We start from the raw sequence: 16,448 nt of genomic DNA, 5'->3' as shown, positions 1-16,448 counted from the left end.
ACAGGCTGCTCATTTTACACCTCCAGAAAACAGGTTCAGAAAACTGGAGAGACTGGCCTAAGACTGCAGAACTGAGACAGCTGCCCAGCTTGCTTAAGACGCCATGCATGGCGAACTCAAGGATTATTAATGACAAACACCGACTCAGTGTCTAGTCTGTGCCATGTAGGCATGACACGAGGAACCTCTTCTAAGTGATTCATTTACCCCTCAACAGATGACCTCTGAGGGCAGAACATACTCGCCTCATTTTACATACTTCAAAGCTCAAAGTTCCGGCACTGCCTAAGGCTACTCGGCCAGGAGTGGCAGGGTGGGGTCTGAAGCCAGAGCCCGTGCTCCTCGTTGCTTTGCCAAACTGCGAAAGGAAGTCCCTGAAGCCCATCTGGCTATGGTGGGCTTTCCTGCCAGCGGCAGGAGAGCAGACCAGGTGGCAGAGGGTACTAGAGAGGAGCTATCGTTTTAGAGAGAGGCTTCATGTAACTTACACAGCAAAGGGGTAGGGTTGAAAATACAAACAGTAAGACTAATGCAGAGGTGGAAACCGTGCTTTCACAGGCACACGCTAAGAGCTTAATGTTAGCTGTATCTTACCACGACTGCAGTTATGGTTCTGATTCTTCCAATGTATGTGAGGATGAATCCGTTTGGCAGCTTGATTTTCACTGAAGTTCTTCATTTTTAACTAAAGCAAAATAGTGAATACGTTTAATTTAATAAATGCAATGGCTATTACAAAAATGTACGTATACAGAAGTAATCCGATTTTGTTTTATTGCTTACATATGAATTGCACAGTGAATTGTTACATTTCAAAAAACTCAATTCATTACGTTGTACATATATTGGCATGAATAAAACAAATCAGTACCATTTTCAGAAAGGAAGAAAAGAGATATTGAGAGGAAGGGGAAGTTAACTGCTGGTTAAGTACAGAATTATGATTCTAAAAGATAATGAGTTCAGAAGTATTAAGGAAGTGTGTGTGTGTTTAGGTTAACTCCAATGACTGTATAAGCAAAGACAACACAAGTATAGGAGGAACGCTTCAATGTTAACTATTCAATGTCAAGGGAAAAAAATGAATGATATAAGCAACAGTATATAGCAAAAAGAGAATGATTAACAGTTTTTATTAAGAGTTTTAAATATCTACAAAAATACAGCAATACAGTGAACTTCAACACATCCTAAACTTTCAGTATCCAAACTGGCTGTAATACAGTAGGCATACCTATGACGTGCAGGATCTCCTGCAATCTCCTGGAAGGGACAGAAAGCCTAAGAAAAGACCCCTCATTTCTTGGGAATCGTTGTTAACAAGACCAGTTCAGTAATCTAGGATATACAGAAGTCTACTGTGATTTAAAAACAACTACAACAGGAAAAAAATCCCACAAAACCCAAATCTACAGTTTACAAAACAGACCAAGAGGTGTGATAAACATTAACTGAAATGGTTTTCCTTTACATGCTATACATGCATTTTTAAATCACAGAGAAACATGAAATTTTGTAGAGCAAAGTTTGTTTTGCATGAGTGCAAATGAATATATATCTTCTTTTCTTATACTATTAAATTATATATATTTTTTCATACAAAAGCACACAGTGTTAATCTATAAAATGACATCCAAGTGGATGATGATTGTTTTTGCATGTCCCCCTGCTTAGATTTTTACACAATCTTTCTTTAAAAATACAGAAAAAAAGGGAAATTAAAAAAACGTAAAACTTGGCCTATTAAATGGTGAAACATTTTACCTCGTCAAGAGGTAAAGTTACAGTGACAGCTGCAATGGGGGCCATTTAACTCCCCAAGTGGTGACTGCACTATCACTTGGAAAACAATGTCTTGTTTATCAACAGTGAGTAAACCACCCAAGATGTTTGAGTGTCATTTGACAGGTTTAAAAAGACTAGGATCTTCTGCAAGATGTTTCAAGACGCTGTACTTTGGTTTAAATATTCAAAAAAATTTTGAGTATGCTTGTTCTATTATTACTTCCTCACTTTTTTGTTTCTACTAAAGGTGCCCAAATAATTGTAAACACCAAGTAATAACATGCCTTTCTTCACTGCAATTTTTCAAACAAAATCTAAAGCTAAAAATGCAATTATTTTGGAGGGTTACAATTTTTGATATGTATATTGTTTTATGTAAAAGGGAATCAAATCTGAAAAGGTAGTAGAATTATAAACAGATTATTTTATTAAAATGTCCTAAAAGAATTTTATGAGTTGCAAAGAAAATTGTTCATTTTTGCCATGTGATGGAATTCACTAAAATGTACACAATTTTAAGAACACTGTAAGTTTGTCAGCACATGTAATCTTGGTAGCTTGCATCAATACAAGCTTAAATTGACGATCTATAGCACACTTGATTGCTAAACCCATAGGCACTCTTTTCAAATGTAATATCACAAATCCTAAACAGAGATGCATACAAGTTGCAGTTCAAATCTTACAAACTGAAAGTCCATTCGGGGCCTTTTTTGACTATAAGGATTTAAAAACTGCACAATATTAAAATGTAAATTAATATGCTCTCAACAGAAATCAAAATGTACACACTCTTCACAGGTGAACTAGTAGCTGTTTTAAATGTCTTTTTTTCCTATACTAAATATATAGCTCATTTAATTAATGGAGCCACAGCAAATACTACTGTAATTTCAAAGCACAGTCTGTAAACTAATACATCTAATGATGTAAAAAATATTGCACAGTTCAGTACTCCAAGAGCGAGCTCTGAGACTCTCAAGTAGAACGGTCAAACTTTTGGCAGAAAACACAGTATTACAAGAACTAGACACTTTAAAGTCGGAGATTTTAGGGTCATATTCTAGGAATATTACTCAGTAAATGTCATCTCCACAAACAAGTTGAGGAATGACTGTCACATACCGTTACAGCGAACGAACAGAGGGATGCACACGACGACATCTAGAACGTGGGGACCAAGAGCCACAGAACAGTTCTGCTGCTCCAGGATTAGGAATATATTTGTATGTTTTTGCTTTTTCAGATAAAGAAAAACAACAGCAATTCTAATTTTAAGCAGTTGCGTAGATGTCTAAGAAATACAGTAGACACTTGATACATCTTCAACCCTCTGAAGGCTTAATTTTTTTTTAAATTACATGTTTGTGAAATTTTTTAAATATACTATTTAACAATTAATGTGAGACCAATATACGTTCAATTTTAAAAGCCATCAGGAACCTCAAAAAAAATTAACATGGCATAAACCTATCTTCAAAAGTACTCTAAATCATATAATATAGCTGCAAAATATCTAATCTGATATGCCAAGCATTCGGTTAAAGATAAATTCCATCATAATTTTCACGAAGTATGTTAACACACATTAAGTAAACCCTGAAAACTCAGTTTGGCCCTAATTTTTAGGCTTTATGCTGAGGTCTTCGTGAGCCACTCAGTACACACACAGATCTGGAAACTTCATCTCGTAGACCGGGACAGACTGGTATTGGGCGTGCCCAGAAGTAATGGTCAGTGTTCCTGATGGGCTGGGAGGAGGGCTGTAAAAGAGCGAGGCATCGTCAACAGGTGCATTGCAAAGCTGTTCACTTCACGGAGCACTCTCACTACTACCTGCCAGCAGCAGAGTGAGGCTCCTTCATCGCAGGGATCAGTGTGACGGAACTGCGGGCCAGCTACAAGGTGGCGTGGCACATAGATCACAGTGGTACCAAGCTGTTTTTAAGTCTACACTAGACATTCTCCTCTGAATATATGTATATATAATTTTTACAGTGGGATTATGCTATACCCACTCATGTAAGCTTGTTGTGTTTCACTAGTAAAAAATCTTATATATACATATATTAACTTCTTTTGATGACCACTGCATGGTACTTCAATATATAGATATATTATAATTGATTTACTTCAACGGGCAGATGTAGGTTCATTTTCATTTTTCATTATCATAAATAATGCTGACAGGTCTATTCTTTTTTTTTTTTTTTTTTTTTTTTGCGGTACGCGGGCCTCTCACTGTTGTGGCCTCTCCCGTTGCGGAGCACAGGCTCCGGACGCGCAGGCTCACCGGCCATGGCTCACGGGCCCAGCCGTTCCGCGGCATGTGGGATCTTCCCGGACCGGGGCACGAACCCGTGTCCTCTGCATCGGCAGGCGGACGCTCAACCACTGTGCCACCAGGGAAGCCCCTAGGTCTATTCTTATACATAATTTTATCCTGTCTCCTTGGTTTATAGTCTTACACACAGAATTTCTGCATCAAAGTGTATTTACATTTTTGAGACTGGTACACATTGCCATAATACTGGCAATTCATACTTTCAACATCTGATTGTAGCCATTCCCTTACACCACTATAAATATTGGGTATAATCATTCTTTCTTGTTATTTTAATCTTCGGCGCTCTGGCAGGCAAAAGGGAATTCTTTCTTTCTTTTACTTTCACATTTCGGGTTACTACTAATGCTATATACCTTTGCAGATTTAGTATCCATTCTGCGTTTCTTTTAAAATGAATTGTCTACTTGAGTCTACTGCCTGTATTTCTACTCAGATATTCTTCTTTTATCAGTTTCGGAAACTGATCTTTTGTCACATGATACCAATGTTCTTCCCTCAATTCATTACTTCATTCTTATCTCTACCATAGATAAAGATACTGACACTTTCATCATTCAAAAAAGGTCCTTTGTGTCCTCAACCAATTTCTCCCTACTCCCACATACCCATACACATAAACCCACATCCAACAGTAACTATGTTCTGATCGCTGTCACTGAAGGCTAGTGTCACTTGTTCTTGAATTTCACATGGTCTATACAGCCTATAGGAATGGTCCATACAAGCTATACTCGTTTATGTTTGATTTCTTTTGCTCAATGCATTTTTAAAAATTTACCCCCAAAATGTGTTCCTTTTTACTGCTGAATAGTATTTCACTATTGTAAGAGTACCACTATTTGTCTACTCTCTCTCCATTCTCCTGTTGATGGGCATCTGGTAATTATGAAAAAAGCTGCTGAAACATTCATGCACATGTCTTTTTGTGAATCTAAGTTTTCATTTCTCTGGGCAAATACTGAGATACGGGATTACAGGATCAAGAGCAGGTATATGTTTAACTTTATAAGACACTGCCGAAGTTTTGCAAAGTGTACCAATTTATACTCCTATGAGCAATATATGCGAATTCTTCTATAATGTCCAATATACCATTAAGCCCATCCAATGACATTTTTTTCTTTCAGATATTATAACATTCAGTTCTTGAACTACAATTTGGTTCTTTTTTAGACTTTCCATTTCTCTCCTAAAATATACATATTTTTTCCTTTAAATTCTTTGATATGTGTGTGTGTTCTTTTTAGGTCATTGTCTACTAATTCCAATAATTGGATCAATCATCTGTGGGGCTGCTTATTCTTTTTCTGTATTTTCCTGCTCCTTTGCATTTCTTGTAATTTTTTTCTTATTGTACTAAGGTCAAAGTGAATGAAGGAACAATGGAAACTGAGACATAATATTGCTTATTTTGTTTCTTTTCTCAAGCATACAAACTCTTTTCTCTATCTCCTAGTTAGAATGAGGCAAATTAACAAGAGGAAATATATCAAATAGAAACTGAAAACCCTGAAGGTACACTAAGAAGTCTATTTCATTTCTCTGTATCATGTGAGGTACCCAAAACTACTACTTCCTAACTAGGTGACCTTGGATAAATTACCAAACTTCTACGTGCATCTGTTTCTACATTTGTAAAGTAAAAATAATCACTACATATTTTTAAAATCTGTTGTAAACACTAAATGAAAGAATGTACCTAGCACAGTGCCTAGAACACCATAAGTGTTCAGTAAATAACTATTAGCAGTAAGGCTTAATAAATACAAATTATTAGTAGTAGTTGCAGTACCAATGAAACCGAATTAGTCATAAAACTTATTCTAAAATATTAAATCCATATAGTTATGATAGTGTGATTAAATGTAACATGGTGGCCTCTAGCAACATTTCTTTTAAGAACATGAGTTATGGATTTGAATTTTGATTATTTCTACTCACTAGCTGGATAAACTTCAGCTAGTTACTTTATTTCTCTAAGCCTCAGTGTCTTTACCTGGGGTGGGGGGGAAGGATCTACCTAACTTTTCAGGACTGTGGGGAGGATTAGTAAAAACAACAGATATAAAGCAGCAGATATTTACTGTTACAATGAACAGGCATCAAAGAAGCTGTGGACAGGGAGTGTTGCCTGCCATTCCAGTTCTGCAAGATCAAGCCATCAGCCACTGCAGTCACCTACAATGGTGCGCCCTGAGGGGAATTCAGGATGGAGAAAAACAGGGAGCATTCTGTTCTTTGGATACTGGCCCTTGACAGTTAAGATGCATATCTAAGGAATAATTTCAATGAACCCAGGTCCTTGCACCTTCCCATGCATAGAAAAGCACTAAAATCATCAACCTCAGATGTCTGCTCTTTGTGATTAGCAGTGATCTTTTGATGTTTGACTACAAGGTTTTCTCCAGCCAAAAACTCCTATATACCCTGGCTCCTCCCTTACCTCTTCCGGGCAGTTCCTCAGAGCTACCTGAGAGGCTGTCTCCCGGGCTATAGTCCTCAGCAAGGTCCCCGAATAAAACTTAACTCTCAACTTTTAGGTTGTGCATAAATGCCCGCACCCAGCAATTTTCTCTGAATCTAAGGTATAGGTATATTGCGTATCAGAGTCTGATTCTCTGTTCTGAACTTTTATAAATGAGTGATTCTCAACTTAGTCGGGGGGGGGGGGCAGTATTGGTGGTAAATGCCTAGAATAAGATGTTAAAGTGATGAAAACATGCTTTGTGTATGAAGGCAGAAAAAAGGCTGGGGAAAAAAAAGCAACTGATCTCGAGCATCTACCTGTTTATTCTGTTTATAAGGATACATACAGGGTTTGAAGCAAAACAGATTTAGTTAATCAAGTTGAAAATATAAAAGATACGGCGATGGAAAAAAAAATTTCAGAAGCACAATTTCTGTCTATGGCTCCTTTACTGTGCCACATTATACACAGACCAGTCTCCACACCGAAGTCAATATAAGAATATGCAGAGGTTCTTTCCTTAGGTGGAACCTGGAGTTTTTCTCTCCCTCTGTCATGTGCTTCATTACTTAACAACCAAATGACACAGAAAAACCGGTATTAGATACCTTATGTTTCTGGAGCATAAGATACAATCGTTCAATGGTATCCACACGGGATTGGTTCCTGGACCCTCCACACAGACCAAAATCCTTGGATGCTCAAGTCCCTGATATAAAATGGAGCACTACTGGCATATGACCTACACACATCCTCCCTTATACTTTACATCGTATCTAGATTATTTATAATATCTAATACAATGTAAATGCTATGTAAATAGTTGTCAGCATGCAGCAAATTCAAGTTTTACTTTTTGGAACTTTCTGGGAATTTTTTTTTCCCCAAATATTTTTGACCCACAGTTGGTTGAATTTGCGAATGCAGAACCTGCGGGTATGGAGGGCCGACTGTAACTAATAACAGGAGACAAATAGACATGACTTAGGAAAACTCAAGTAAAATTTAATAATTCAAGTGAGCCATCTGCATAGGTAGAATCATTATTGCCCTGGAAAGAACTATGAGGTTGAACCATATAAAACTGTAGTTTTTACAGGTCACAATGGTTAAATCTGAGAAATTACCTTTTTAAACATATCATTAGAATAAGAGTCTTCCAATTACTCAAATGTCCTTATAGGACCATTTTAAAGGAATAAATGATCTAAAAAGGAAAGCTAGAAGCCCCCTGGACAAGAAATGGTATCAGACAATCCAGTAAACAGAAAAACCACTGAGACAGAGACCTGTATGATCTTGTGTTTACCCTAAATGAAAAGCACAATTACTTAAAAAGCCACAAATTTATAAGGATCTAATGGTTTCTATTTTGCTGCTTTATTGCTCTTGTAGTACCAAAACTCTTACCGTATGGTGAGTTCCAATATTTGAGCAAGTCTGTCATGAAGGAAATTTGCCTACAAAGGAGAAAAAAAAAATGTTAAGAACGGATCTATTATTTTCCAAATACCCATATGTAATAATACAAGTGTGATTTAAAGGACAAAGCATAACTCTAACTATTAAACTGATGGTACAGAATGCTTTAATGTTTTGGTTTTATCTGTCTCATACACTGGCATTTAATGTAAAGTTTCTTTTATTCCTCTCCTAGTCTCACTGGTAAAAACAAAATCGATAGACACACAAAATACCTATAGCAAAATCTTAGAAAACCACTGCAAAAACAGTTTCAAAGCAGTAACAATCGTTAACATTTAATTTGGGATCTGCCATTCCCATCAGCTGACATTACACAAAAAAATTATTTAGGCTTCACAGCTATGTCTTCAGCTTTCAGTCCCTATCAAATCCACTGCCTTGTGGATTCTGTTGATCTGCCTGAAGCTTGGAATCTACCTACCAATTACCAGGACAGCGTCCACGAAGTCAAACCCCACCCCCACCCCCGCCCCCTCCACCATGTGTTCACTTACTTTGGACTCACACTGTGCTGCTATTTCTTCAAAAGGTGCTTTCTGGAATCGCTCTATCACTAGACGCCTCTTTTCCTTTTCCTGTTCTTCCATTCCACTGGTATCTATATAAATGTTTAAAAAGACCCATTAAAAGGAATACGAAAATTTCATAGAACCTTGCCAATGACCATAAGAGCAAATGATCTATAAATAAAAAATAAGGGTGATTTATAGGACTACTTGTATAGGGAAAAAAGCAAAAGGTGTGACATCCCTGAAGTGTCTTAGTTAAGGCTAGAAAGCCCAGATATAAAAAAATTTAAAAACTACACAGCACAAAACCCTTTCTCATAAGACTACCTTTGTCTCTCTTACCAAATAAAAGCAGAAGCATGACAACTTCCTACAAGTTCAACAACTTCAAGGCCCTTCCTGAAGGATGATTCTTTTATTAATAATCATGCCCTTGCACATATGAGGTACTAAATTAAAAGTCTGCTAAACTTGATAGTGAATGGTGTGACTGAAATATAGATAGGGGCGTGCGGAACCATATTGTTTTAGCCTCTTCCATTTATCTTCCACAATTTGAAAAGGGATTTTTTTAAATCTTAAGATGACGTGTGGTCTGGCCAAAGTTTGTGAGATAATAAAATAATAAATGTCTGTCATTCTGATACATATAATAACTATGTCTATTTGCTTAAGAATCTGAAAAGAAGGCTAATTAATGGCTTATTTATTGATGGTCCACAGTAACAACTCAGTAACTCTTCAGCTTTTTTATTTTTCCTGGTCAAGAATTTCATAAGATGAAACACAATCTGTTCAAGGTTCTTCAAAAACAAAGCTTCCCTTCAGGTAGACAAACTGTAACAATTAGCTAGTTTTAAAAAATGGATATATCAGGTACAAACGAAATAGGTTTATTTTCCCCCCTCTGAAATTGTGGCAGGTTAAGAAAGTTGTCGAATTTATGTACTTTTTCTGAATGACTATAATACAGAATTATGATCACATCTCTCATGTTCACTAGATTAGGGTCACAAGCTCAAATGTGCCAGAGGCTAGGCAGGAAACATAAATGTTTTAAAAGCAGTAAGAAAAACAGGACTTGGGCAAGCTGAGCATATATCCCTGGTCTTTATTCAAATCCAATTTCTGAAAATACTTCTTCTACCTAAATTTGGCCTGCAGGCAGCAAGTTTCTTTTCCACGCATTAAGTCCAGTAGTTCTCAAACTTTTTGTTTCAAGACTCCTTTATACTCTAAAAAATTATCAAGAAAGCCAAATTGCTTTCTTTATGTATTACATTTGATATTTTCCATATTACAATATAAAAATGAGAGACTTAAAAAATAGTCATTAAATGCATTAAAGAAATGAAACCACTATATGTTAACATAAATAATTGTTTCATGAAAAAATAACGACATTTTCTAAAATGAAAAGATTTAGTGAAGAGAATGGCATTGTTTTCTATTTTTGCAAATCTCTTTAATGTCTGACTTAATAGAAGCAGTTGGATGCAGATGCCTTCAATCCACTGCAATATGTTATTTTGGTTGAAGTATATAAAGAAAAACTAAACTCACACAGGTATCGACTGGGAAAGAGTAATTCAATAAATAGCCTTTTCACAGAATTGTCGCTATTTCTTCTTGGACACTACAACAAAACATGACAAACTGTAGTTTCTTAAAAGTTAGTTGCAATATGGAATTTGAAACCTTATTAATGAACTTTTTGTAATTGGTTATATTAACATCTATTGGTCTGTTCTACAGTTTGAATAGAGCTTTACTCATGTATGGTTTTGTAACATCATGCAAGGTCATTTGGAATATTGCTCCACTGATTTATGCAGACCCTCTAAATGTAGACATATTTCACTGTAAAATACTCTTTAAATTCACATTTGTTAGTTATTATCACTGATCTCATTAGAAAAGTCTTTAAATAAATATTGGGGAACTGTCAAACTTGTACTGGCAGACACAAGCTTCAAAGCTCTAATTTTGTTAAAAAGTGCTAATTTTATCACTGGGAGCAAATACTGTCAGGGTGGTTTTTTTCTCTTGAAGTGACAGCTTCCCTTCAAATACCACAGGTTTTCTGTCTTTTTTTTTAAAGTAAAAGTGACATTCCTTAAAAAAACCAACTAGTTCTGCTTGCAAGTAAAAGCAATCAAAGAAGTGCTTTATATGTGCTCCCCAAAGGCATGTATTCATGGGATGAGATTAATAAAATTAATCATTTATACTGATTCTTCAAAGGCATTCTTAAGAGAAATCTTGCCTTTTAAAAATAACGGGTGGGCTTCTCTGGTGGCGCAGTGGTTGAGAGACCGCCTGCCGATGCGGGGGATGCGGGTTCATGTCCCGGTCCGGGAAGATCACACATGCTGCGGAGCGGCTGGGCCCATGAGCCGTGGCCGCTGAGCCTGCGCGTCCGGAGCCTGTGCTCCGCAACGGGAGGTGCCACAACAGTGAGAGGCTCGCGTACCGCAAAAAAATAAATAAATAAATAACTGGGGAAGTGTGGTGCTGAAGAATTCAATGACCACTAGTACAGTTTGACGCCACTGCCTTCATTCACGTTAATCCATGCAGTAAAAAGGCAAACAATGTCTTAGTATTGTGCTGAATGTACTTTTTGATTTGAAGGATCCCTTGGAAGAGCCTTCCCCAAAGCTCCAGGGGTCCAAAGACATACTTTTGAGAACCACTGTCAGACTGTAAGTTCCTCAACATGTCTTATTAATTTTTAAATGTCTCACAGTATCTTGTACACAATGGGTGTTCAAAAATTGCTTATTAAATTCAATTAATTTTATTTTGGCAAATTTGATATTACAATAAGAAAAAAAAATCCTCTAATGGATTAAGCTGAAAAAGGTCAGATTTTATTTCATGTATGATGGGTACTAGAGCGCTTCACTTCCCTCGTTAATGATTTTCTTATTCTAATATTTCTTACAAATTGAGAGCCAATTTCCACTCTGTATCGTGACAGTCAGTTTCCACCCTGCATTGCTTTACCAATTAGAAATGAATTGAGATCGAGGCATCATGAGCTTCGCAGGAATTTATATTAATACTTAATTGAAGGAATCATTTAAAAATGTTTAAAAGAGGCAAATTATATAAGGTAAAATTTATTTCCATAAAGGCTACAGGAGAAAAAAAAATCAGAGTACTATTTTATGCAAACATAAGTGAAAAGACTAGAGTCAGTCAGATCTGGGTATGAAATTTGTCTCCAGTATTTACTAGCTCTGTGATCTCACGAGAGTTGCTCATTTCTCTGCCTCAGTGTCCTCACTGATAAAATAGCAAGGATTAATGTGACTCTACTGTACCTGCTGACAATTTCAGCCAGCTCCTTTCTCTTACCCCATTAGAAACACGCTTCGAATCACACTGCTATATGCCTACTAAAAATCATTCTATGTAATTCTCTCAGAATTATTCACCTGCCCATCTCCTATAAAAGGAAATACATTCACTATTTCTCATAAATTCACTCAGCCTCAATGTTGGCCACCAAATAAGGGCAGCATTCAAATACATGGTGATATGCTTTCATAATTCTAGAGAAGTCAGTCTACAGAGAGGAAAATAATTATCTATGACAAGACAGGACAATTACAAAAGCCTAAAGAACATAAGCTAATAAATTGATTATATATTTATATAGAAATCGACAGTATATACACTTGCCATGCTGCCTCTGTTAATTCTGGCATTTAAACAAGTACTAAGATCTAGATAAGCTAGAAAATACTAGGAGAGTTAACAAGCAAAATCTCACCAATTGCTTTCTTTAACGCCTCAAAGGTGATTTCTTCAGTGTTACTAACCTAGAGGAAAGTGATTTTAAGTAAAATAAAGAGTTAGGAACGGTCAATATAAATGATACCTGCACCTAGTTACAAGTAATCTAAGAACTTTGACAAATACTTTCTTTTCTTTGTGTTGGCTGGATTTGTGGTCACACTCAACAGTATCAAGTAATCTCCATGTTTTCACTGGATTTAACAATGGCTACCACAGTGGTTCCCCAAAGAAGTCTACAGATTGATGTTAGGCTGGCAGAATTAGCAACCTTTACGGCAACCCAACCTATGTTCAAGGCAGAGATTATATATAAATGCAGCTTCAGCTATGTAATAAATGAAAACTAAGTATTCTATACGCTTTATAATTTTGGTACCACATACAGGTTAAAAATCAAAGATGAAATAATCTAAAACTTTAAGTGCAAAAGTCTTAAAGCAAAAAGTCACTACTTTGGGAAGTGTTCAATAAGTACTGTTAACCAACACTTAAAAGTAATTATATTCTGGATCTCTTAAGGTCAACCACCAAGTCTCATTCTCCAGAAACTCCCTTTAACTTGAAGTTTTCAAATCTCGCTTGCTTTGAGACATGTAAAAGGTGTGAAATCAAGTGCTTACATAAGAAGTCAGTAATACTTTTTGTGGCACTAGCACATTTTCAGAAGGAATAATATATCCAGTTACTATAGTATCTCTGAATAAAAGTTAAGAAATGATATATGAGTACTTGCCTTGGACTCTGGTCATCCCTAATTTTAGCTCATGAGCTTCTTTTTGCTAAGCCTAAGGCAGCAAGACTAGTGAAAGCAAAAGACTTCATGCTTTGCATCTTAGCTCTCTGTACAAAGGATTTAGCTGGAAATCAAAGCAGCAAGAGTTCCACTACCTCAGTTTTTCTACTGAGGGCTCATATTTCTAGTTGAAGTCAGATTAAACTTGGGAATCTTCAGTTGCTTTGTTCTAGATATTTGGAGCAGATATATAAGATTAGGCTCTGGCTGGTCAATTATTTGTACCTAGAAGCAATCTAGTACTTCAAAGTTGTTCTTACAACTGGTTAAGAGCTTTAGACTTTTGAGAAACAACTATAGTATAGGAGAAAGAACATAGGAGAAGCTAGAAGGCCAGAATTCTTATTACGGAGAATTTTTACTTATTACCTGTTCAATCCTGGATAAGTGAAAAGCTAGAGTACTTTATCTAATAACTCTTCTCTGTTTGTTGTTTTCCTTAATTTGGATAATGAGGATGCATTTGCCCAGCATCAAAGAATCATGCCTATGGTGCTTTATTCTATTAGTCAAGCTGATGATTTAATTTCAGGAGGCAGAGACGCCACTGAAATAAATAAATGTTTTAGCCATTTATCTTCTTGAATACCTGAATTTAATTTAGGTATCTTTATACATACATAGTGCAATTTTTAGGAGAAGTTCACTAAATGATTCATGGTGGGCTAAAATTTGAATTGCAAATGTTAGAACTCACATACCTCAGAAATGGACCAGGTATTTTAATAGACCATAGTAATAAGCTGAGTTATAGCCAGGGAAGACAAAAGTTTTCCTATGATCTCCATCTAAACAACATGACAAGCTCTAAAAGCAGGTATCAAATATACTTGAGGACGAAGTGGGATTATGTATATACAATTTCAAGTAATTTTGATGAAATTACGAGCAATTTTTCAAATGAGCAATTTTTAAATTTGATTCATTGTTAGCAAATGTACTTATTCTTAGTTTGATATTTGGTTACACCACTAACTGGTGAATACCTAACTGATGACGCTTTCTCCTGTCCACACAATGAAATTAGTTAGTTTTAGCCTAGAAGGTACTGTTATTCTGTCTTCTGGTGTTTCAACGACCATTCCTAATACACAAAATCAGATACCATAACGGTAAATGAGTTTGAAACTCCAATGTGCTCAAGTAAATCTTATATACTAAACTGTATTTAACTTTTCAAATACTCAGGGTGAGGCATATTTGACTTAGGATTTATAGTTATAGCAAAGATAAAACAAAAGGATCTTTAATAAGTTAACAAATGTATTAATGAACTTTTCATGTAGAATTCATGCTCAAGAGTCTTCCTCCTATATTGTCTTCATGCAAATGTTTCTTCAGTTCATTTTATCAAAATAGACTGATTCTTTGCAATCTTTTAAAGTGCTATATATGTATTTTTAAAAGAAATAAAAATGGTTAACAAAAGGCAAATGGGAAAAATACCAGTCAATAAAATAGACTGCACTCTTGACAAGTATAAACTAAGGCTCTGGATGAATTTCTTCCCTCAAAAGGTAATAGCAGCAAATTCATAATCACTGAAAGATACAGCTAGCAAGATATCCTTCTTGCTAGTAAGGAGTGTAAAAATTAAAATGGCTTTGAAGAGGTGAAATTTAGGGAAGATGATTTTTCCTGAGTCTTAAACTGGTAAGAAACTCTAAACCAACCTTAAAGCCCCAAGTTCCAAAATGAACACTAACTGCCTATTCCAAGTACTCTGATGATCTGCAGATAATTCGTTGATAAAACTGATAAATTTTATATAACAGGGAGTTAAAAGCATGAAAGATATAAATTAATTGGCTGTACCCTGGCCACCAAATAATTTTAATTCCTGAAGACAAATTAACTGACAGGGATTGGAAGCAGGAGGTAGAAAGGAGGCTGAGAAAGCATGAATTCAGACAACTTCCTTCCTCTTTTCTTACATGGATATTCTTTTAGTTATTTACATTGTACCAATGAGAAATAATGAAATACCTAGGAAGGCAAACAATGGATAAACCACAAGGAGGAAGCTGACGTGACATGCTGGCACACTGGAATTTTTACTTGACTATCAAAAAACGCTCTGCTGATTTGTGTGGATAAGTCCTAGAGAACACTGGCTGCTTTTTCTTCCTATAACTCAGTTGGGTACACTCTTGTGCTCTATTGAAACAGGAGGAGAACATTAAATCTATGATGTTTCAAATAACTCCTTAAAGAGTACACAGGTCACTGATACAGCTTAACCTATGTTAAATTCATTATATTTACTATCCAAAAAGATTAAAAAATTTCTCTCATAGGTGAAATTTTGAAACTTTCTAAAAGTAGTGAGCATTTGGCTTCACATGACAGTGTATATAATTCCATTTATTCTCACAACTTATGTTGCATAAATCTTTAAAAATAAATAGGATTAGAGGGCCTATTTATTTAATAACAGGCCTTGTGTAGCATTTCTTACTTATTAAAAAAACATACTTAGTTCTGTCTTATGGTTCCTTTTACTACAATGTGAAATCTAGTGATATAACACACAATATTAAGTTTATGTATATTTATAGGTACATGAAATGAGTTCAGTAAAATAAATTATAAATAAGTTCAAGGCTAAATCAGATTAACTTCTACTAACAATTTTGTTGATTTAGGGATAAATGAGAGTTGTATTTGATCCTGTTTAAAAGTGTGGAGGGGCAAAAAGTTCTTTTAAATTGATGTCTATCTCAAGACAGTACTTCATCATAAACTTTCAGCAACTTACCACATCATCTGAAGGACTGCTGTTGGGTAAGATATCCACCTGAATGGATACGGTGTCCACAATACTTTTCCTCCTAGAAAGTCGATCTTCATCTAAAATTTAAAAAAATTTCCCCCATTATTTGCTAGTTAGAATGACATGTCATTTATAAACTACACCTCTTTCAGATTTTAAAATTTCAGAAAATTAAGACAGTTTGCCTTCTTTGCTCTTACTAAATATATAAAACAGTGTGCTCTCAGACTTTTATATTTCATGAAGCAGATTAAAAAAATAAAATTGATGGGTGAACTCAGTTTAATACAGCTGACCCTTGAACAACATGGAGGTTAGAGGTGCTGACACCTGCACAGTCGAAAATCAGCACAGCATTTTACAGTTGGCCCTCCACATCTCCAGTTCAAATTTCCCAATTCTCCATTAACCAATTCTATTTGACATGTTCTAAACCCAATTTTAACATCTCTAATAAACCTCCTTTACCTCCACAATGCCAT

General features: G+C 35.7%; 1 protein-coding gene across 7 annotated transcripts in view; it reads right to left on the bottom strand.

Annotated features, from left to right (window-relative positions):
- Nucleotides 1–16,448, bottom strand: part of EFR3A (EFR3 homolog A) — a 186,371-nt gene that overhangs the window by 92,285 nt on the left and 77,638 nt on the right. For 3 of the 7 annotated variants that reach the window (XM_024741298.1, XM_024741303.1, XM_024741302.1), the window contains 5 exons: nucleotides 15,952–16,043; nucleotides 12,375–12,423; nucleotides 8,579–8,682; nucleotides 8,010–8,059; nucleotides 6,905–7,167 (listed from right to left, as the gene is read on the bottom strand). In XM_024741298.1, the coding sequence (XP_024597066.1) occupies nucleotides 6,975–7,167; nucleotides 8,010–8,059; nucleotides 8,579–8,682; nucleotides 12,375–12,423; nucleotides 15,952–16,043 (488 nt within the window). In that variant the 3' untranslated portion in view covers nucleotides 6,905–6,974. Of the gene's footprint in view, nucleotides 1–580; nucleotides 686–757; nucleotides 3,549–6,904; nucleotides 7,168–8,009; nucleotides 8,060–8,578; nucleotides 8,683–12,374; nucleotides 12,424–15,951; nucleotides 16,044–16,448 lie in introns of those variants that run through there. The other 4 variants (XR_003002748.1, XR_003002749.1, XM_024741301.1 and 1 more) reach the window with 3 other exon arrangements.

Source organism: Neophocaena asiaeorientalis, unplaced genomic scaffold (genome assembly GCF_003031525.2).
Source record: "Neophocaena asiaeorientalis asiaeorientalis breed wild unplaced genomic scaffold, Neophocaena_asiaeorientalis_V1.1 scaffold177, whole genome shotgun sequence".
Lineage (NCBI taxonomy): Eukaryota > Metazoa > Chordata > Mammalia > Artiodactyla > Phocoenidae > Neophocaena > Neophocaena asiaeorientalis.
This window is presented reverse-complemented; position numbering and strand designations above follow the sequence as displayed.